Source organism: Lygodium microphyllum, chromosome 6 (genome assembly GCF_053477565.2).
Source record: "Lygodium microphyllum isolate KBCC chromosome 6, Lygodium_microphyllum_v1.1.10, whole genome shotgun sequence".
Classification (NCBI taxonomy): domain Eukaryota; kingdom Viridiplantae; phylum Streptophyta; class Polypodiopsida; order Schizaeales; family Lygodiaceae; genus Lygodium; species Lygodium microphyllum.
Window position 1 is genome coordinate 87,372,456 of NC_141140.1, and position 22,608 is coordinate 87,395,063.

General features: G+C 39.9%; 1 protein-coding gene across 1 annotated transcript; it reads left to right on the forward strand.

Annotated features, from left to right (window-relative positions):
* The first annotated feature begins 8,383 nt into the window (after positions 1-8,383).
* Positions 8,384-11,658, forward strand: LOC148034776 (receptor-like protein 51). The gene is made up of 2 exons (XM_087679750.1): positions 8,384-9,543; positions 10,425-11,658. Exons 1-2 carry the CDS (start codon positions 8,978-8,980, stop codon positions 11,284-11,286), a joined length of 1,428 nt encoding a protein of 475 aa, XP_087535876.1. The 5' UTR covers positions 8,384-8,977; the 3' UTR covers positions 11,287-11,658.
* Positions 11,659-22,608: the final 10,950 nt, after the last annotated feature.

Genomic DNA, 22,608 nt, shown 5'->3' on the forward strand with positions numbered 1-22,608 from the left:
AAAGTATATCTTAGAGCATGGAGAGATGAGGATGAGGAGTTGGATGGATAAAGGTGTGAGTTAGCAAAAACTAGACTAAATACAATCTACTTGATGTATCCATATACCTATTTAAGAGGCAACTATCATGCAATAGAGTGTGTGGTTTTCTTTGCTTTCTCAAACCTACGGCACATTTTATGTATGGTTCTCCTTGAATCCCTCATCTTTTTAGTTGGTATCAGACCCAATTTCCTAGAGGTTGTGAGGTTGTGGAAGCTTTCATAGCTGCTATTCAAAGTTTAGGGGAATCAAGTGCATTGGAGGTGTGGAAGAGGTCTCGCCCAAGCAAGATATAATTTTTTTTATCCTTCATTTGGTCATTGTCACATTCTTGAGTGGCTGTCATTGAAGATATGACTATTAGAAGGCTAGTTCAAGGTCAAAATCTTTGGTGTTTGTCAAGTGCTATTGCTAAGAAAGGGGAATGCTTAAACCCTTTGCTTAAGGGGGTAGCTTAAGGGAGGTGCTTTGACTCAAACTCATGGCTTGCTTCCATCAAAGAATGGGGGCAAGCTTGTGAAGTCAAGTAGGGGGGCTACTTCTGGTTGAATAGAAACAAAGGAGAAAAGAAAAAAGATGTTGCATGCTTTGAAATGAGCACATAGCTCTAATCTCAATCACCAGTATAAAGGATAAACTAAAGTAGGTTGACTCCATTGTAGCATAAATTGAAAATTTTTATGGCATTTTCAATATGATGGCCATGGAGTGTGGCCGTGCCTTTGAATTCTCTCTTCTTCTTATCTATCCTGAGCTAATGTTTAAAACCTTAATTTTAAAACTCCCTCTTTTCACACTCTCTTATCCCTAAACTAGTTCAACTAAAGCCTTATTCACACTTATTCTCCACCAACCAATTTGTCTCTAACCTTGTTCACATTGGCTACCCTGAATTTGTTTGAAATTTGAAAGCTACATTTATACTACGATTATATAAAATGGGTTCATCTCAAAATTAACTATGCATGTAGCCTTTGGAAAAATTCCTATTTTGTAATCAGAGTTAGACATTAGCAAGTATTGTTATAAGCTTGCTAAAACCTCTTTCAAAAATCATGGCTTCAACTTTCACATTTCATTTGGTATTAAAAAAATTTGAGGGAAAGGAGAACTATCACACTTGGGCAACTCAAATGCAGTTTCTAATCGGCACAAAAAACTATGGTTGGTAATTTGGGATAATGTACCATCACAAATAACTAAAGAGTGGATATAGAGAAGGATGAATAAGCACTTGCTTCAATTAGTCTACATCTTTCTCTAGGCCTTGATCCATCACCTTAATATCAAATGAATAGCAAAGGAAGTGTGGAAGGAGTTGAATAAAAACTTTGGTACAAAGCCAAAAATCAAGGGATGTACTTAGAAATAGGATTTCTATAGTTTGAACCATGAATAGAGGGATTCACTTATAGATAATGTATCAAAATTAAGATTGTTAATCAACCAACGTGAAGGTATCGAAGTTAACATTCATGAAAAGGACTCAATAACAATGCTACTTGTTGTAAGCCTCCTTAAGGAATATGCATCTTTGAAAGATTCACCTCTTCCTCACGAGTCACTTAGCCTTGAAGGATGTATACCTTCAATTTTTTTGAAAGACAAGAAACTTAAAGGGAAGGTTGCCTTATCTACAAGTAAGGATATAATATTCCTTACAAAGAAGGATCCTAAGGAATACTACCACTAAGGGACGAAATAATACAACACAGAATGTAGATTGAACCATTTATCTAAATGTCATCATTATAAGAAGATTGGACATCATGAAGATGCATGCATGTTCAAAAAAAAAATCAAACTTCATGGAGGAAAACAACCAAGACAAAAAGGTAAAAGGATACATTTTTCAAATCTAGAGTAAAAAAATATTAGATTTAGAGTAAAAAAGGTTACGCACGACACCGTGTAAAAAATTCTAGAGTGTGGCTTCCTTTTAGATTTAGAGAGCCAATGCCACTTTAAGCATTAGTGTTAGTGTCCATGGTTCAAAATATTAGATTTTTTTGGACAAGTTTTTAGTCAATTTTTGATATTCTAAATATTATCTCTTGTAAAAATTCATAAAACTATAGATAACTTCTAGATTAGGATGACATGTAAAAGAAAGCATGTAGCTTTTAGCCAATTTGAGAGGATTTTATGTAAAAAGAGAAATTGACAAAATTGTGTGACGCGCGATCGTTGTTTTCAGGCAGTGAATAGCACTCCGAAGTGGGAGATGAAGAAGGAGGATCTGCCTGAATTTCAATCAGGTGTCCTGGTATTTAACCCCCCTTTCAGAGCTTATGGAGGCATCAAATTGGCGATCTGAGCAGCATAGAAGAAGGTGTTATTTTGTACACGTTTTTGTCTATTAGAGTTATATTTTCTCATAATGTTGAAAGAAACTGACAGGCTTCATCTCTGTTAGTATTCTTCTATATTTTCTATTTCTTTTTGGGAGTATTCTTCTACATCTTCAATCTCTTCAAACCCCTTCTCTTCCGTCTACTCCTCTCCCTAAATCTACCTTTACCCTGCTGTCTCTTATCTTCAAGAACTTGGCTTGAAACCTTCAACCCTTCTCTTATCTCTACCATCTCCGGAGTAAAAGCTCTTGAACCCCCATACATTATTCTCTTGCCAAACCTCTGTGGTGACCTTCAACCCTATGCGTTGCAACATTGGTGAACCCGACGTGAAGGTCGAAGTAAGAGAACTCCAAGATGGGGGATTCTTTAAGAGATACTCTACAACAATTGGTGCACATACTGCAGCAGACTCAACAATAACAAATCCAAATGTTACAATAACAACAAGAAAGGCAAGACGAAGAGAAGATTGATTCCATAGCTATCAAGGCCCTAGAGGAAGTTGGGCGGGAATTAAAACAATTTAATGGTAAAAAATGTCTCTATTTTTATTTGCTTGTATGTTGAAAAAATGCTCTTCTTTGGTGTACCACAACATGCATGGAGTCACTATTTTGCCACTAGACTAGCCAAGCATGGTCTTCAAGAGAGAATCCATGGTCTTTTTCAACAAGATACAGATTGGGCTGCATTCAAAAGAGCCCTACGTGAAGAATTCTTCTTAGAAGACTTTGGCCTAATGACGAAGAAAAGTTTTACTGATTGGGTTGAGAAACCCAACAAAGGTTTAGCTGTAACAACTTTATACCATGAATTTGAAAGTAAATTTGGACAACTTGATGCTGAAGACCGACAAAGTATGGAAGGTTAGAAGGTTAAATTATTCCTTAAGGCTGAAGATCCAATTCTGCAAGAAAAGCTTGCTAATCGGCTAGAATATGCTACCTCTGAATCAGGAGTCAAGTTTGCATGGAAAGAAGTTACTGATGCAGTTAACACGATTGCTCGAAGAGAGCAGATGCAACTAAGATTGGGCTCTACTTCAACTTCAACAACTCCATTGATGGAGCTTGTTTCACCTTCAAAATCCCCTATTCCTTTGACTAATCAACCAACTCTGTCTTCTTTTGTTCCTTCTAAAAATGATGTCATGGATGAACTCACTAAAAGCATGTGTGACCTTCATCTGAATCTTACATAAATTAGTTTCAAGGTGGAGAAGCTAGATGTCAAAGTTGAAGAATGAGGACAATCATCAACTCAAAGACCCATGAGAGGAGGCTTTAAGAGGCAATGTATTTGGTGTGACGGCTAACAACATGACAAGAGGGAATGTCCTGCCTTCCGTGAGGCTGAAGCACAGAAGCTCGTCTTTTGGAAAGACGGAAAAATTCATGCAGCTGAAACTAGTCTTCCACTGGAGCCAAATTTTGGCAATGGTGGAATGAAGAAAAGATTAGAAGATTTAGCTGTAAAGAATGCCTATGCAGAATTTGTTGAGCAAGAAGACATTGGTTTACTCAACAAGGTTGAAGCACAAGTGGAGACAAAATTCAAGACGGTGGATAAGAAAGTCAAGCCTGTGGTAGTCCCATTGCCTCTTGAAAGTGAAGGGTTGGCTGATAGGGCAGCAAATCAGCCAAGTCTTTGTGATCCTTCCAACATTGGTCACAAGTTCACATCTGAAAGTATAAAAGAGCTCAAAACAGGTGAAAATTATTTCCTTTCGCCGGTTGAAAAACACTATTTTATGTAAATGCTAATGAAACATGGAAAAGCTTTTGCATTTCAACCAAGTGAAATAGGTTGTGTGGATCTAAATATTGTGGCTCCTATGGTCATTTTTATAGTTCCACATGTACCTTGGAACCTCAAACCTATTCCTGTTCCAAGGGCGCATTTGCCCAAATTATTGGAACTTCTAAATGAAAAGATCAGGATGAAGATTTTGAAACCTTCTTCAGCACCTTACTCAAACCAATGGTTTACTGTGCCTAAGAAAAATAGATCTTTACAATTCATTCAAGATCTATAGCCTGTCAATCGTGTCACAATCCGAAATGTTGGTTCGGGTCCAATTGTTGATGAGTTTGTTGAAGATTTTGTAGGTAGAGCAATTTATTCTATGGGGCGACCTATATTCAGGATATGACCAATTTCAGTTTTCATTAGAAAGCCGAGACATTACCACAATGAAGACACCTCTTGGATTGGTCCGCATGTGCACTCTACCACAAGGTGCAACAAACTCTGTAGCCCATATGATGAATGCCATGCACAAAGTCTTAAGGGACTTTATTTCACAACTTACTCTTCCATTTCTTGATGATGTACTTATCAAGGGATGTGAAGTCAATGAAAAGAATGAGGAGCTTGATGAAGATGGTTGCATGACATTTGTAGTTAACCATATTCATGATTGTGACAGGATTTTGACAAGGCTAGAAGAGGTACATCTTACTCTTTCTAGAGCTAAGTTGATTTTTGGAGTAGAAGAAGTCCTAGTGGTCGGTCATCTATGTGGCCCTTATGGACGCAAACCTTCGCCAATCAAGATAGATGCCATCAGAAGAATGCAAGAAAAATGCACAAATGCTTCAGAAGTAAGAAGATTTCTTGGCGCATATGTATTCTATCTCATATGGATACCACATTTTTCTCATGTAGCCGAAAATCTTTATCAATTATTAAGAAAATGCCAAAGATTCTCTTGGGGTAATGAGCATACTCTCACTATGCGTAAATTAAAGAAGCTGTTAATTTTATCCCCCTCTCTCAAAAGGGTTGATTATTCAAATGGTCAGCCCATCATCCTTAATGTGGATATAAGTCCCATTGGGATAGGATGGGCTATTGGCCAAGATGATCTTAAAGGTAACAGGTATGCAATTTGTTTTGGAGCAAAAGTTTTCAATGAACGTCAAAGAAGGTATGCATAAGTAAAAAGGGAATTGTGGGGAGTTGTAACAGCATTAAAGTGTGATCATGAATACTTTATAGGTGCTTACGTAGTGGTAGAAACTGATTGTCTTCCACTCTTGGGCATGATTGCCAACTGCTCTACACCCAACATTGCTATGCTAAGATGGATTGCATATATTAAATCTCTCCTATTTTGTACACGGTTTTGTCTATTAGAGTTATATTTTCTCATAATGCTAAAAGAAACTGCCAGGCTTCATCTCTGTTAGTATTCTTCTATATATATATATATATATATATATATATATATATATATATATATATATATATATTTGGAGTATTCTTCTACATCTTCAATCTCTTCGAACCCCTTCTCTTCCGTCTACTCCTCTCCCTAAATCTACCTTCACCCTACTGTCTCTTATCTTCAAGAACTTGGCTTGAAACCTTCAACCCTTCTCTTATCTCTACCATCTCCGGAGTAAAAGCTCTTAAACCCCCATACATTCTTCTCTTGCCAAACCCCTGTGGTGACCTTAACCCTACGCGCTGCGACAACGGTGTGCGCATAGCGGCACGACAACGCAGTCGATCTCTGTTTCGATGATGGTTAACACACGCAGTAAGAAATTGGTCATCTCATTCATTATCCTTGCTTCAGATTCGAGCAAAGGAAGAACCATCATCAAGAGCTTTTGTTTCCAAGCGGGCTTCAGAAATGTAAGGTTGCCCAAGAATGATAGGGTAACTACAAGAGTCTTGAACAATAGCTTTTGTTTCCAAACGGGCTTCAGAAATGTAAGGTTGCCCAAGAATGATAGGGTAACTACAAGAGTCTTGAACAAAAAAGTGAAATGTTTCTTTTATGTCTCCAATAGTTACCTGCACATTAGGACATACAGCATATAACTCTCCAGAAGAGTTGTTTGCAGCTCTCATTCGCCAACTTGGATCAACATCCATGGGCCAACCGCCACTTTCATAAAGACTCCTTGCCATGACATTTATCTCCGAGCCATGATCTAAGAGTGCAATACATGGTGTTTCTTTTTCTCCAATTTTGACGACTGTCTCCGTTGTTGCTCTTGCCCAATGCGTACGAGAGTATAGTGGTCTCACTTCACTAAAACCCAAATATTAGCTCTTTAATCTCTACTATAATAGTGCTATTTTAGAGGTCATTGATGTTGGCATAGTTGTAGAGGTAATGATCCATCATTGCCCATTTGTAGACACAAATTTGTAACTAAAAATTTTATTGAGGCAAGCCAAATAATTTTGCCACTTGCGAGTACCTAGCAATACTTGATCTCTCCCCTTCTTTGATATTCAACACCATCATGCAAGCTACCCTTTTAGCTTAAACAGAGTACTTTACCTATTTCTTCTAAATATTGCATATGATTGATATCTCAATATTGAATGCTAAAGGCTATAGTACATGGAAAGTAGGGTATCGAAGAAGTTATGAAAAGAATTCCTTCTAATTGTCTAAATCCATCCCCTTAGCTGCATTCTACCAACATTTGACAATTTTTTTGTACACATTAGTTATGCACTTAGTAGAGTAGATTGCATCATTTGTGGTGTTAATTGTTTACTTCCTCACTTGTTCTTTCCGCTTCTTGGATGCCCAATACTTCCTAATTCTTCGCATAGATTCACATCAAATGACTTAAGTGCAACTCCTCATCAAAATGTTCATTCAAGATAACACTCAACTAATTCTCCATTTTTAAATCAAGAAATTGTCCCCAAATTTACCTTGCCTAAAACACTTGCTCAAGCTCCAATATCTACAACTACACATAGGACCAACAACAGTGATTAAAAGAATCACAATACGAGAGAGAGAGAGAGAGAGAGAGAGAGAGAGAGAGAGAGAGAGAGAGAGAGAGGACTAGCTACCAAGTGAATCACTATAGTTTTTTAGATTAAGAGACAACATCTTTAAAGTACTATAATGAACTTCTAACAAATGAATGGTTGTTCCCCTTTCCTAACTTGTTAAATAGTTATCAACAAATTTTGCTTGTTTATCTAATAAATAATATAACTTTATTTAAATTAAAAAGTAAAAAATTTGAACATTTTAAACTTAACCTTATTAAATATATTATCTACCTTAACTTCTATTGTTTCAACACAATTAATTTTAACTACAATACTTTAAAATAGAATTTAGCTTAATAAAGTAAATATTAAAAGAATTAACTAAATAACTTAGTTAAGTTATTTAACTAATTTAAAATGTGCACAATTACTTAAAAATTAACTATAGTATAGATTCTTTTTAAATAAATCTAATGAAAGATAAATGTCAATTTTTAAAACTTGCTTACTTTTTATTTCTTTAGTCCTCATCTTTGTAGACCAAGACCATTTAGAGATGTTGGATAACTGTACATTTCCATATTTATAACATACTTTGGTATTTGATGACATGTACTAGTGTTATAGCCCGCATTTTTGGAAGCCATCGTAAAATAGTTGAATAGTTTTTGTACAATACAATTCTGATATTTGTATTAATGCAATCTACAGCCCCTTATATGGCCTTAAATCTTCCCAATCTCTTGCTCATTATAAAGGTCTAGTCAACAAAATCTCCAACAATGCCTTGCAGAGCTACACGAGACATGTTTACTAGGATACATAATTTTCTTGAACCTAATTTGCTTCCCTCTCCTTAGACTCGTAAGTTTTGAAACGTTGTATTCAGACTTAAGCACTTGGACTAAGCTTTCCGCACCTTAAAGTCAAGTGAAATGCTAGTACAAGGTTTCCTTATTTATTTAACTCCCTTCAGTATTTGCTTTTTATGGAAGTGGTTGTCCCACATACTCATAGTAGAGAGTTTTTACAAAGTAGGTACAAAGAGAGAGAGAGAGAGAGAGAGAGAGAGAGAGAGAGAGAGAGAGAATTATATAGCTAGCACTTCCATTGATTGTTAGTGGCATACCATCTGCAAGTGAGACAGTGTGTGCAAGCACCCAGTAATGATGGGCAAGCCCTATGCCAGCCATAAGGCCCAAAAAGCAGCTAGTGCGGTTTTCTTCATGTCTGATGATGATGGGGTTTTGTGGGAAATCATGAGAAGCTTCTGCCCTTGCACTTGATGCCATGCCAGGCCACTTGTTTGGGTGCTCCATATGGCCACAATTATGACCTGCACAAACTTCTTATAGCATCATTTCTGTCTTTCTTCATTCACAAGAAGTAAATCCATGCATTTGCCATTACACTCCATCTCCCATTCTTTTCCCCTTTTTAGAGAAGTGAATCCAGGCATCTGCCATACTCCATCCCTCATCCTTTTCCCCTTTTAGAGAAGTGAATCCATGCATCTGCTGTACAGACTTTATGAATCATGTCCTTCTTCATCAGAAGAACTGGAATCCATGCATCTGCCATGCTTCATCTCTCGTCCTTTTGCTATAGAACAAGTTAATCCATGCATATGCCATGTCCTTCTTCGTCAGAAGAATGAAATCCACGCATCTGCCATGCTTCATCTGTCGTCTTCTTGATGTAAAACGAGTAAATCCGTGCATCTGTCATACTGCACCAACGATCAGCCGTGGTTTCTTCACATTTTCCTCTGCCACGTAAATGACCTTGCAGCAGCACAACAGCAAGCAACAGATCAAACCACAATGAGGGGGAGCTTGTGCTCGGCTATGGTTGTACATATCCTGATGATAATGATATCAGAGGGCACCTGGATCGTGAAATGGCAGACATTGGCAGCAGCTAAAGAGATAACAGATTATGCAGAGGAGCAGGCTAATGCTCCTTCTCCATCTCCATCTGCAGCCATGGCTGCACCTGCTGCAAATTCATCTCCATCTCCTTCTCCCAAACCTCGGCACCAAGGATATCATCGCAGCAACAATATCACAACGAATGGCACCTTAGATCCATCTCAAGTGGAGGCTCTGCGTGCGCTAGGGTTTAACTTCATAGACGGTCTGAACCCTTGCAGCAGGCGGGGCTCTGACCAGGCCATCGGATGCGATGAAGGGAAGCCATACAGGCACGTCGTGTCTCTCACCCTGGAGTACTGCATAGAGGACGCGGTGCTGCCATGGCAGGCATGGTCCAAGCTCTCCGTGACCCTGCAGTCGCTGGCGTTCCGCGACTGCCCCGCGAAGCCGTTTCAAGTGCCGAGAGATCTCGCTCACTCCTTGACGTCCCTCACATGCACTGCAAGCTTGGGCAGGTCTAGTCTCTCTATGTTCTATATCCATTAATATTATGCAGATGCAGATGTATATACATGTGCAAATACATACATCTATATGCATGTACGTGTGTGTGTGTGAGTAAATATGTACATGCATGTATGAATGTGTGTGTATGTGTGTATGAAAGAGCTCACTCCCTCTTGTATATGTATTGTATAGTTATATTGATATGAATGTACTTGTATCTCCTTCAGGGCTTACATTGTGAGTTGAATGGCAATGGGACACCCAATACCCTTATTAAGGGTTGCAATCACGAGCTCAATGCCAAGGAATGCCCAATAACCTTAACATCCCACTTGGAATGCGATTCTCTTTTATGATGTCCTTCCTCATGATCTAGTTGCTTGAGCTACAACACTTGACCTTTTGCCACTAGTATTCCCAAAAGCGCCATCATTTAGTTTCTCGCAAGAAGTATATCCCTACGCTCACACACACTTACTTCCAATAGCTAACAAGTCTTGACATATATCTGTATGTCACTATCTATGCATGAGTCTTGGCATATATGCATGTGTGTGTGCTCATGCATGTTTATATGTGTGTACATGTGCATGTATATATGTATTTGTGTATACACATGGGTGTATATAGCAAACCTAAGTCAATGTTCATGAAAATTGAGGTTAACATTAGGTAAACAAAAAAAACAAGAGCAGCATCTCAAACTTTTTTGAGTTGAGGTTTTGAATTTGATCAAAATGAAACCATTTTATTTTTATTTCTTGAAAGCCATTCAAAGCCTTAGGAAAAGCCTAAAGTTGAATGCATTTATATTGATTCTTATTAAGTAGCATCACTTTTTATTGATTTGCATAAGTTAACATCATTTTGTCATTGGATCATTTGGCAGGTCTGTGGACAATGTGCTAGCCCCAGGCTTACCCGCACCTTGGCTAGCCCAATTCTCTAGCCTCATTGAGGTCACCATTGCTGATGTAGTGGTGCAAGCAAATGATAGTAGCTTTGGCATGATTATGTCTACCATGGATAGTCTACAACTTGTCACCTTCTCCAATACCCATCTATCTGGGCCTTTGCCCCATCGATGGCCTCCTCATATCAATCAACTCAACCTCTTAGGCAATGAATTCACAGGCCCCATTCCAAGCTCTGTCATCCAACTCTCTCAACTTCAATCCCTTGACCTCTCGTCAAATAAATTGGAAGGTACCATACCCCATGAGATTTCCAAGCTTCAAAACCTCGAATATTTGAGCCTTGCATCCAATCATCTCATAGGCCCCATACCTGAGTTTTTGCAAAATTTGAGCTCTTTAGTCTACTTGGATCTCAGTGATAACCAAATTAATGGATCAATACCCACATTCTTCATGGACTTGCCTAACCTAAGATACATTGATCTACAAAAAAATAATCTAGAAGGAGAGGTACCATTTACAGAGGCTTACTTAAGGACCTTAAATGCTTTCAAAGTTGGAGGAAACTTCAATCTCTGCTACAATAAGAGCATGATATCGGCCAAATATGGAGGAGGGGTATTGCCTTGTGATGATTCAACATTAGCACCCAAATCCTCCCCTAATTACAATTTTAATCCCATGGCGTCCCCACAACCAGATCCATTTAAAGGGGTTTCTTCTCAAAAAGGACCAAACAAGGTGGTGCTAATCATTGCTTTGGCCTTAGCTTGTTCAGTTGGTGCCATCCTCACTACAGCTTTATTATCTCGTCAATGCCCATCAAAGAGCTAATCCACTCTATCTCCCATCATATTTATCCATGTGCATACTCACACATCCAGATCTATGTTGATTTATATGTGTCCATATGTTGGTGAATAGACTACATAATTAATTAGCAGTACACATAGTCTATTCAATTATGCATATTAAAATTTAGGATAGGTAGTATTCATGCATATGCCTTTGAGTATAGTGTCTCAACATTCTTGTGACATGTTGATAGGAGAATCTTATTCTTTGGTAAGTCCTAGCCTATGGATTGCAACATTGAGTTGTACATACAAGGTTTTTGTAACATGGCTCTTCACTCAACGAATGATATCTTTTGGCATTTGTGTTTGTAAGCATTGGACAAAAAGAGCAATCATAGAAGGATGGTTTCCCAGATGTCTCAATGCACAATACTTTGTCTTATCACAAAGGTAGTCTTTAGTAGGTGTTAGCCTAATGTGATGAGGTTCAACTTGCTTTGGAAGAGGTGTTTGGGCCCAAGACCATGGAATACAGCCTTTGGGAAAAATACATTGAGGGTAGTTATTTGAGGAAAATGAGTCATTCTCAAGAGCAACAAAAGAGTCTAGTTGTTCTAATCAAGCTCTAGCTTGTCTCCAAAACCTACTTATTATGTGATGCACTTATAGGGGATCTCAAGAACCCAAAATGCTTGCTTTTGGCTCAAGGGATGACTCCAAGACCTCATGCCCAGAAGTTTAAATTAGACTAGATCTAACTCAAAAGAGAAATCTACATGGGCATGATCTAGGAAAGCAAGACAATACCCGAGACTATACTCAGGAAAATCTTGGTGCCTTTCTGCAAAAGGTGGCTCTTAGACTTTAAGATTAGGCCATGAGTATGTTTGGACTCTAAAAATCCATTAAATTTTCTGCTTAAGGCCATAGTACTTAAATCTAGATACGACTATGCTATTGAAAGCATATTCATAACTAGTCATATTCTAAATCATTCTCATCACATTCAAAGCTCAAAAAGCATCAAGAATCAATAGTAGAAAAAAGAAAATCATAAAATTTTAGGTTTTGAGTCACTTGTAGGTAGTTCTAAGATGTTTATGCAAAATTCAAGCTTCTCTATGTACTCTACTTGCTATTGATGGTCAATACTACTTGAGAAGCCTCCAGTCCAAGATAGACAATCGAACCATTTTTTCACATGACTAAGACAAGAGAAATGGAATATAATTTTACACTTAGTATCTTTTTAATTTCAAATCCCATGCAGTCTCTCTCTTATGCATCCAACTATGCTTCACATTGCTATGAATTGATTAGCTATAAACTAGACATAGTTTGATCCACTTATACAAGATATGAATCCAAATGAGAAGTAGAAGATCTAATCTACTCTAAATGAGGCCTACATGAGAGTTATTGATTTTTGTGCATTGTTCTTCCCATATCAAGACACAATGCAATCAATGCATAGGGAACAGACTGTGAATCACAAGTAGATTAAACCTATGAAAGAAGAAAGAATTTTTATGATGGTTTTGATTATTCTACTCCACTTCTACTCCTATATATTCCTTATTTTTTACTCATCTACACTAATGAATCTATTTCTCCGAGTTCAACCTTCCTACTCTATCTAGGGCTATGCTCATCATCAAGGAGAGATGGAAGTCCACTTTCCACTAGCACCCACCCTTAATGACAGGCTTGATGGATGGGATAAAGCGGTTTCATATTGCTTCATGTCTACACTCAAGAGAGCCACCTACCTCTCACATAGATTTTTTGTAATCTCGCTTCAAGCTCTCTATTTATTTAAGGTTTGTTTTAATTCCAAGATATAGTTTGATAATCAATCAACTTATTCTACAGCATATAGCATGTAATTTGGACAAAATACTATTTGAATTCTCATCGCTAGGTTTTCTCTCCTCTATAATAGGTTTCACTAGACACATCAATGTGAGGCATTGGGTCACTGAATCATCTCACTGTTTTCATTACGTTGTGTCATTGAAGCATAAGAATATGTTAATTGAGACGACTAGAAATGCCTCTAGGGAAAGAGTCTTGATATACATAGCCTAGACAAGGAGACTCTTGTGGAAGTGATGTTCATTCTCCTCCCAAGCGAGAGTCCATCGGGTAGCAATTTCAAGTGCCTCATTGTTGGTAAGGCCCAAATCAATCATTGTACATAATTTGGCAAAAGTGGTAAGCCTAAAGTCAAATTGGAGTAATGAACTAGCTTTGAAAGAGTTGTCCTTTTGGGTTAAGCTTGCTACTATGCTATTGAGAGAGTGGCAAAGTAGCAAACGTTTTTAATGGGAAGGTGGGTTAGGAGTGGTGGAACTAATCTAGAGATGAGTGTGGATCAGTTCCCCAATTGCAAGTTGGAGTTTAGCTTATGCCTTGATTCAATTGGTGGACTAACTAAGAGGGAGCAAAAGAGGGTGCCTTAGATGGTTTAGAGTTTTTAAGGGAGGGTGTGGGAACAAGATGAATAGGTGAGTCCGAATAGTGAGAAGAACTAGAAGAAGGAGAAAGTGGGTTGGATGTGGATGACATAGCTGACTCCTTAGGAATTGGTTGCACAAGATGAGCTAAAGAGTCTTGAAGAGTGAAGTCTGCTTGAGAAAATTCACAAGAATTTGCAAAGCTACTATAGATATGAAGTTCGGTGCTAGAATCTTCCTGGAGAAACCATAGATATGAATTTGCAAAGCTACTATAGATATGAATTTGCAAAGCTACTATAGATATGAAGTTCGGTGCTAGAATCTTCCTGAAGAAACCATAGGGGAAGCTCTAGTGAAGGGATAGATGGGAAATTAGATCGTTTTGGGATCCAAATGTAGATAGTACCCTTATAGTAGCCTTGGGCCACTAAGAGATGTTGTGCCACCTAATACAAAGAAATTCTAGGCATTGGAGGAGTCTTGCGATGTCGGATTAGATTTTAGCACAATGGTTTTGAGGGTTGAGAAGGTGGAGATGGGACAAACGAAGGGGGGTGAGGTCGCCACTAAAAATGAGTAGACTTCTCAAGATTGGGTTTTGCAACTTGACTAACAGGAGTGGTCAGGTGGTGTGGGGTTGTGAGCAATTGATAGAGTAGTGAGCCATTGGACTAACAAGGGTTGGGATGAGTAGGTGGTATTTGCCCCACAAAAAGATCCCCTTTACTAAAAGTAGAAATGACCTAGGCATGATGGCAATCTAGGGTAATGCATTGCTCAATCTAGGGTAATGCACTGATCAATCTAGTTGATTTTGTAATGACCTAGGCATGATGGCAATCTAGGGTAATGCACTGATCAATCTAGTTGATTTTGTAATGAATGTGATACTTAAAGGGTCGGCCCAAGATAATTTCCTTTCCCAAATCCTTGTAGTTTGAAAGAATATAAAAAAGAAGGGGGGTGCTCTCCATTTCAATAGTAAGCAAGAGCTTACATTTGCCCAATAGTACATAGGGTTGGTCACCATAGGGATTACATTTGATGTGAGTGTGTGTCAAAGTGGCCTAGCCCACTAACTGCATCCAAAGGTTATATGGAAGTTAGTCAAAACCTTCATCAATGAGTGTATTAGTGCCTTGCTTAGTAGCAATCAACTAGATTCAAAGGAAGGATTGATAAGGTCATCCTTGGGGTGTTGGGGGTAAAGGCGCCTTCGCCTAGCCACCCGTGTATTACTACACTGACAGTACCTGCCATTGCATACTCCAGGTGGCAGATGCCCGTTACAGTCACTTATTCTTTATTCTTTTAGTGACAGTTTGAATAAAGGAAGGCCTGGCCACACATTGTGGTTGTTAGAGTTCCCATTTCTTGTCTTTCTCTTTCTTGCTCTTGCTCTCCCGCCATAGCTCTCGTGTGCAAGCTTTGATCCTTCTCACCTTTCAACTGGTATCAGAGCATGTCCTTTGCGAGCACTTTTCAACCTTCCCCGGCATCTACACGAGGTATGAGAGCTTGCTTCTCACTCAGTTCTCAGCCATTCTTTAACATGAACAGCAAGGTTTCATGAAGAGGCAGCCATAGCTTCCATCATTGAAGCTTGTTCTCTTCACCTCTTGCTTGGACTTGTCCTAGGCTTGTGTAGGCCTATTGTAGGCCTTCATTGGGCTCTTGCTTATCCCCTACCCACCTTGATTTGGCCCCTCGAGTACAGCAGCATGCTCATGTTTTACTTGTCCCTGTTTGCAAAAATGGCTCAAAAATCACTCTTTTTGTCATATCTCGGGCATTCGGAACCCAATTCAGGCAAGGCAAGAGTCTAAGTTGGAGTTTTGGCACGCTCCGGATGCGATGGTGATGCTGGATTTGCCAAATTTTGATGATAAAGTATTATGCAATAGATTTCAGGTCTGAGACAACATGTATTTGTATGCCTATGGCTCATGTGATGCTTCTACTGATGTCTATTTGATACCGGATCACTTGTGGATGTTATGCCTCTTATGTGAGACAAATTTGGAGCTGATTTAGCTCAGACATTGACTATTTTGAACAATCTCAGATCTGGCCAAAACAGGGCAGCACTTATCTCTTGAAGTCTATGCTTACTGAGATTGATCACTTGATGCATATTGATGCCCGGATGATGTCTACATGTATGGAGATGCTATGTTAATGGATTGCCATCATTTTATATTGGTTTGAGGCCTAAAATACTCAGTCTGGAGCAGTGAATGCCTGCTGTAAATAGTTGGGCTAAAGCTATTCTACTCATGTATGCTTATGCCTATGCTATTCGGGTCATGTCTTGGAGATGTACATTGATGTATTGACCATCGGGGATTGGAAAAGAGTTTGACATTTCTTCTTAATCATTGGTTGAGCTTTAGCTCTGCTTTCCATAGCATTTGGATATCTATCTAGGATGTATCTTGGCACTTATCGGTCTATGCTTGACCGCTTTGGACATGCACTTATGCTCATGTCACCTACCTATGTCAGTTACATTGTTTGAGCTTGGATGCTATTGGAGCTTTACTTGGGCTTGATATTCGAGTGTTTGGAGCATATTTTGGAGATTTATTGGCTTACTAGAGTTCATTTTGGGATATACTTAATGTCTATGGATGCTACATATGGATGTCACATCGCCTCCATGTCTGGGATGTCTCATCGATGCTTGATCTTGGACACTTGTCACTGGTGCTTGTACATGCTTTGTTCGAGCTTTGTTACTTGATATTTACGACTTTGTGCCAGTGGGAGCATCTTTGGATGCTTGATAGACATTGAGCAGGCAGTCTATGCTATTTGAGATTTTGAGACTATTTGGGATTTCTTACCCTTTGGGATGATGCATGGTTCATATGACTTGGTTCATTTTCGATACTTATGAGTTGACTCTCTGACTTGGGTCCCTCTCTTAGTGAGCTAACACCTATTTGTGTCAAGTCTTGGCAGTGGTAGGAACATTTTTCTCCATTGACTGGGGGGTGTGCCTACTCATTGGCAGATATTTCATGACATGTTCGGGTGTTGGATTCATGCTTATCGATTGTCATATGCCTATGTTATACCCGCATGATGCTGGTTATGGTCTTGGTAGTATATGATTGACTTGGGATCCGCTTCTGGCACAGTTAGCTCTTATTTATTAAAATCTGTCATTTATTACAGCAAGCTGAAATTTGCAAATTTTGAGCACTTCTATGAGGGTAATGCTTTCTATTTGATGTTATCTTGGTCATATTTGGTGGATAGGTGCTTCTCTTAGTAAAATCCACTCTTTCAGCTGGTTTTATCAGTGGTTTTAGTGCATTTTTTGCTAGTTACAGCAACATGCAATTTTGCCTTTTTGCATTGATTCGGGACAATATGGCTGGTCATCTGAAAGACACAGCTCTCTTTAACATTGCCAAGTTGCATGGTACCAACTATGGATATTGGAAGTCCCAAATATGGCAGGTTTTGGTGCAAAAGTTGCAGATTAAGCCCTTGCATTTCAAAGGTGTCAAACCTGAGGATATGGATGATGATGTTTGGATGGAAGTTGATGAGCTATGTAAGTCTACCATTATCTTGTCACTCTCAGAAGAGGTCCATCATAATTTTGTTGAAGATGAGAGTCAGAGTGCATGGGACTTATGGGAGAAAATTCAAGGGCTTTATGTACAACAGAGTCCTGCGTCACAGATGTGTTGGCTGAAGCAGTTAATGGACCTTCGCATGGAGAGGGGTCATTCATATAATCTCATTTCAGTCAGTTTCATGCGATCATGAAGAATTTGTTGTCACAAGGTATTGAGTTCAATGATAACTTGCACCCGTTATTTCTACTTGGAACCCTTCTTGAATCATGGGATGTTTTTCGTACTGCCATATGCACGAACAAGCTTGATGGGCTGAAAATCAAAGATATTGCGAGTGCTTTATTGATTGAGGAAATCAACAGGAGAAACAATGATTCTTCCCACTCTTCACATGCATTGACAGTTAGAGGTGGCAGACATGGCAGGCATGATAATGATCATAAGGGCAGGGACTCTCAGAAGTCCAGGTCCAAGTTACGTGGTCGCAGTAAGTCCCGGGGACGAAAGTCTGATCTTACCTGTCATTATTGTGGGAAAGCAGGACATATTAGGCCGCAGTGCCATAAAATGCGTGATGATAAGTGCAAGGAAAAGGGAAAAGAAAAAGTGCATGAAAAGTCTTCTAAGCACAGTATTGTACCTGCAAAGTCCAGTGTGAAGATAGAAGAGGTTAATGACATGCAGGCCACCGATTCAGATGATGATTACATACTTGCAGCTTCTTCATGTGATACCTTACAAACTTCTAAGATACATTCTATGTATGTGCAATGCTGGCTCTTAGATTCGGGTGCGTCCTTTCATGTGACACCCTATCGAGATTGGTTTCATACCTATCGTACCATGTCTGGTTCTGTGTGTCTTGGTGATGACAGGTCTCTTAACATTGTGGGCATTGGAGATGTTTGACTACAGTTTCCTTCTAATAGCTCTTTTGTTTTACATGATGTATGCCATGTACTTGCGTTGACACGCAGCCTTATGCCAGCTGGACAGCTTGATGATGCAGGGTATTTTGTGTCTTTTGGAGACTTTGCATGGAAGATTACTCATGGTGGCAAGCTTGTACTTGCAAGAGGTGCCAAGTCTGGTAGCCTCTATCCCTTACTTGTATCTGGAGCTACATTGGATCATGTTTTTTCTGTGGGTTCTATTCCCCATGTATCCCTTTGCTCGTTTGGGGCATATGTCTCTTAAAGGAATGAAAATGCTCCATGCTTTGCAGTATCTTCCACCTTTTGACTGTTCGCATTTTGATTCTTGTGATTATTGTTTGTATGGCAAGCAGACTAGAAATACGCATAAAAAGTGTGGTAAGAAACGCATGGGTGAGCCCTTGGCTCTTGTGCACTCAAATGTATATGAGCCCATGCCCTATTAGTCACTTGGTGGGGTAAAGTACTTTGTTACTTTCATAGATGATTACTCACATAAGGTTTGGGCTTATCCCATGAAGAGAAAATCCGATGTCTTAGACAGATTTCAGCGTTGGCTTGCATTGGCAGAGAACCAGTTTGGGAAAAGGCTCAAATGCCTACGGTCAAATAAGGGGATGAGTATGTCCCACGTACTTTTGAGCAGTTTTGTGATGAGCAGGGTATTAAGCATCAGTTGACCGCCCCTTACATTCCACCCCAGAATGGTATGGCTGAACGCATGAATAGGACCATTCAGGAAAGGGTCCGTAGCATGCTTAGTCAGGCTGGCTTACCGTAGCAATTTTGGGCTAAGGAAGTTGGTACTATAGTACATCTCATTAACAAGTCGCCTAGTAGTGGCATTGACTTTCAGGTTGCAGAGGAGGTATGGACATGCAAACCCCCCTCTTATGATCATTTGCGTGTCTTTGGCTGTGAGGCATTCTGCCATGTGCCCAAAGACAAATGCAATAAGCTGGATCCTAAGAGTGTCAAATGCATTTTCATTGGCTATGGAGATGCAGGAGAGATGGGTTACTGTCTATGGGATCCACAGGCGGCGCGAAAAGTGATCCGCAGCCATGATGTCATATTTCATGAGGACAAATTGCATATGCAGCCTAAGAAAGTGGTTGAGATATGCAGAGTTATCTTTCAGGAGGAGCCACCTGCTCCCATTCAACCTGCTCCACGACCAGCTAGACAGCATGCAGCATCACCTAATGCTCATGGCCCAGATGTTAGACATGTTAATGTTAGATAGGATGTCGGTCACGCAGCAGAGCCTGGATTGAGGCGTTCTACTAGAGATAGACGACCTCTTGACCATTTTGTGCAATCTCTAGATTGTGTACCGGTCACAGATGCAGGAGAGCCTCTCACTTATGATGAGGCTATGCGCCGAGGTAATTGTCACTCTTGGGAGAGGGCTATGCAGTCTCAGCTTGACTTATTGCATCAGAATCAGACTTGGGATTTGGTTTCCTTGCCTCAAGGTAAGAAGGCTTTGCCATGCAAGTGGGTGTACAGGCTGAAAAGTACCCCTGGACATCCCAAGCCAGCATACAAGGCTCGATTGGTTGCTAAGGGTTTTAAGCAGGAGCATGGTGTTGAATTTGATGAAGTCTTTTCTCCTATGGTCAAGATGACCACCCTACACTTAGTCTTGGCCTTGGTTGCATAGCTTGACCTAGACTTGTACCAGATGGATGTCAAGATAGCTTTTCTACATGGGGACTTGCATGATGAGATTTACATGGAGCAGCCTAAGGGCTTTGCAAACCGTGGCAGGGAACACCTAGTGTGCAAGCTAAAGAAGAGTCTATATGGCTTAAAGCAGGCACCTAGGGAATGGTACCATAAGTTTGATGCATTCATGTAGTCACAGGGCTACAACCGCAGTGCTATGGATTCGTGTTTGTACACGAAGAAAGCTCGTGACGGTTCTTTACTGATTTTGGTACTCTATGTGGATGACATGCTTTTAGCAGGGATATCTCATGAGGAGCTCAATGCTCTTAAGGCTCAGCTCAAGAAGAGCTTTGAGATGAAAGATTTGGGACAAGCCTCTCATATACTTGGTATGCGCATCACGCGCGATAGATCTCAGGGACTCCTCTATTTGTCATAGAGGGAGTATGTACATAAAGTCCTTGAGTGCTTCCGCATGCAAGATGTTAAGCCTATTGGCTATCCATTACCTTCTCCTGTGAAGGTTTCACAGGCTGATTGTCTGCAGACAGATGAGCAGAGGGCCGAGATGGCCAAGATTCCCTATGCATCAATTGTGGGCAGTCTTATGTATGTCATGATAGCCACCTGTCCAGATATTGCTTTTGTAGTTGGGGTTGTGGTACATTATATGGCTACACTTGGCAAGAAACATTGGGATGCCATGAAGGGTATCATGAGGCACCTGAAAGGCACAACAGATATGTGTCTTTGTTATGGCAGCTAGGATACAAGAGTCGTGGGGTACACTGACTTTGATTATGCAGGACATGCAGATAGTAGGAAGTCCACTTTGGCTATGTGTTCACTTATGCTGGAGGGGCTATCTCTTGGATGTCTAGGGCACAGAAGTGTATGGCCCTTTCTACTACAGAGGCCGAGTATATTGCAGCCATAGAGGCTTGCAGAGAGGCTATATGGTTTGGCCGTTTGATTGCAGACCTTGGTATGACAGATGCTATGCCTACACTGCATTCGAATTCTATGAGTGCCATTTAGTTGGCCAAGAATATGGTCTTCCATGTGAAGACGAAACATATTGAGGTGAGGTATCACTTCATTCGTGAGGTTGTTAAGGACAGGTCTGTTGACCTTGTCAAGATTCCGACTGAGCAAAATCCTGCAGACTTGCTCACGAAGAGCCTCACTACTGAGAACTTTGCCTTTCTCACGAGATTGATGGGCATTGGATGAGATGAAATCTTTTTCCTCATCCTTTTGATCATCAACATCTTATTCTTCACACTTTCAAGAAATCGCATGAAAAAAAGAACATCATGAACATGAATTCTCTACGCAACATCATAAATAATTCCTCCCATCATGTACTTATCACAACTCACTCTTCATATCCACAAACCACAAGGCAACATCATGCAGGCTACTAGTCAATATGGAGAAGTTTCCTAGTTCTTGTGTAGGGTTCTTGCTCACTATCAAATGTTCAATCTATCTCATGAGATGGGCAATCCGTATTCAGTAATCTAGGCATAGAGAAGGTTCTAGCTTTAGTGCAATTAGACAAGAGTAGCATCAAGTCAATGCTTTGGAACATGTACTCAAAAATGGAGATTTGGCCATCTAGATTCACATTGGCTGCCCATCTCCATATTGGGTTTCGACTTGCAATCAGTACTCTACAGTTGGGATTATCCAGTTGTAGCAAGGACCAAGACAGTCCCATCAGATGAGGTTGCGTGCCTAGACAATCTCAACATAGACTAGGACATTCTTGGTAGGAACCATGGGATATTCCAATTGTAGCAAGGACCAAGACAGTCCCATTAGATGAGTTTGCCTACCTAGACAATCTCAGCATAGACTAGGACATTCTTGGTAGGAACCATGGGCCAATGTCCGAGGAGGCTGTAACCAACATATCAATATGATGAATGATTTTAGTCTAGGGTTTAGCTTGCAATCAGTACTGTGTTGTTGGGATTATCTAAGCTTTACTACAGCGAGGAAAGAGTAGCAACATGTCAATTCTTAGTATATGTACTTTACTATAGCGAGGAAAGAGTAGCAACATGTCAATTCTTAGTATATGTACTCAGATATGAAGACTTAGCCATTTGGATTCACTCGGCTATTGTCCTGGCCAAGGCCCCCATCATTATTCTTTTGCAACAACATCAACTATCCACTTTGAGTCCCCAAGATGCACACAGCTATGGATTGATTTGTTGTGGCATTTGTTGATCCATGTATCCCTGGCATGTGTCATTTGGCTCAAAAAAGTGATTACACAATTAGTGTTTGAGGAAAATTGGCTACTCATCATCATATCGGGTTCAGCTTGCAATTAGTACTCTGGAGTTGGGAACATCCAATCGTTGGCGTGAGTATCAACATGACATTGGTGTTTTTTGCTATTGGAATTATCTAGTCTTTGGCATGAGTGTCAATATGACATTGGTTCTTTCTATTGTGCAGCTAACTGCACTCAATCCTTGGTAAATCATCTAGGGTGTGGCATTCAACCTATGTGTTATAGTGCCATCAATGTCTCTTCCATTGCCTGTCAAAACTTGAGTCACAATATCCCTCTTCCTCCCCCCCTTCCCCCCACCAGATTGATCTCTAGCATGTTAGAGGCAACATGTCATGCATTTTGAAGATAATAGCTATATCATAGCCATTATAGGAAAATATCCTC

Coding starts and splice junctions, on each gene's coding strand:
- LOC148034776 (XM_087679750.1), top strand. CDS start 8,978: ATGAGGGGGAGCTTGTGCTCGGCTATGGTTGTACATATCCTGATGATA. Junction 9,544..10,424: donor TGCACTGCAAGCTTGGGCAG/GTCTAGTCTCTC, acceptor ATCATTTGGCAG/GTCTGTGGACAATGTGCTAG.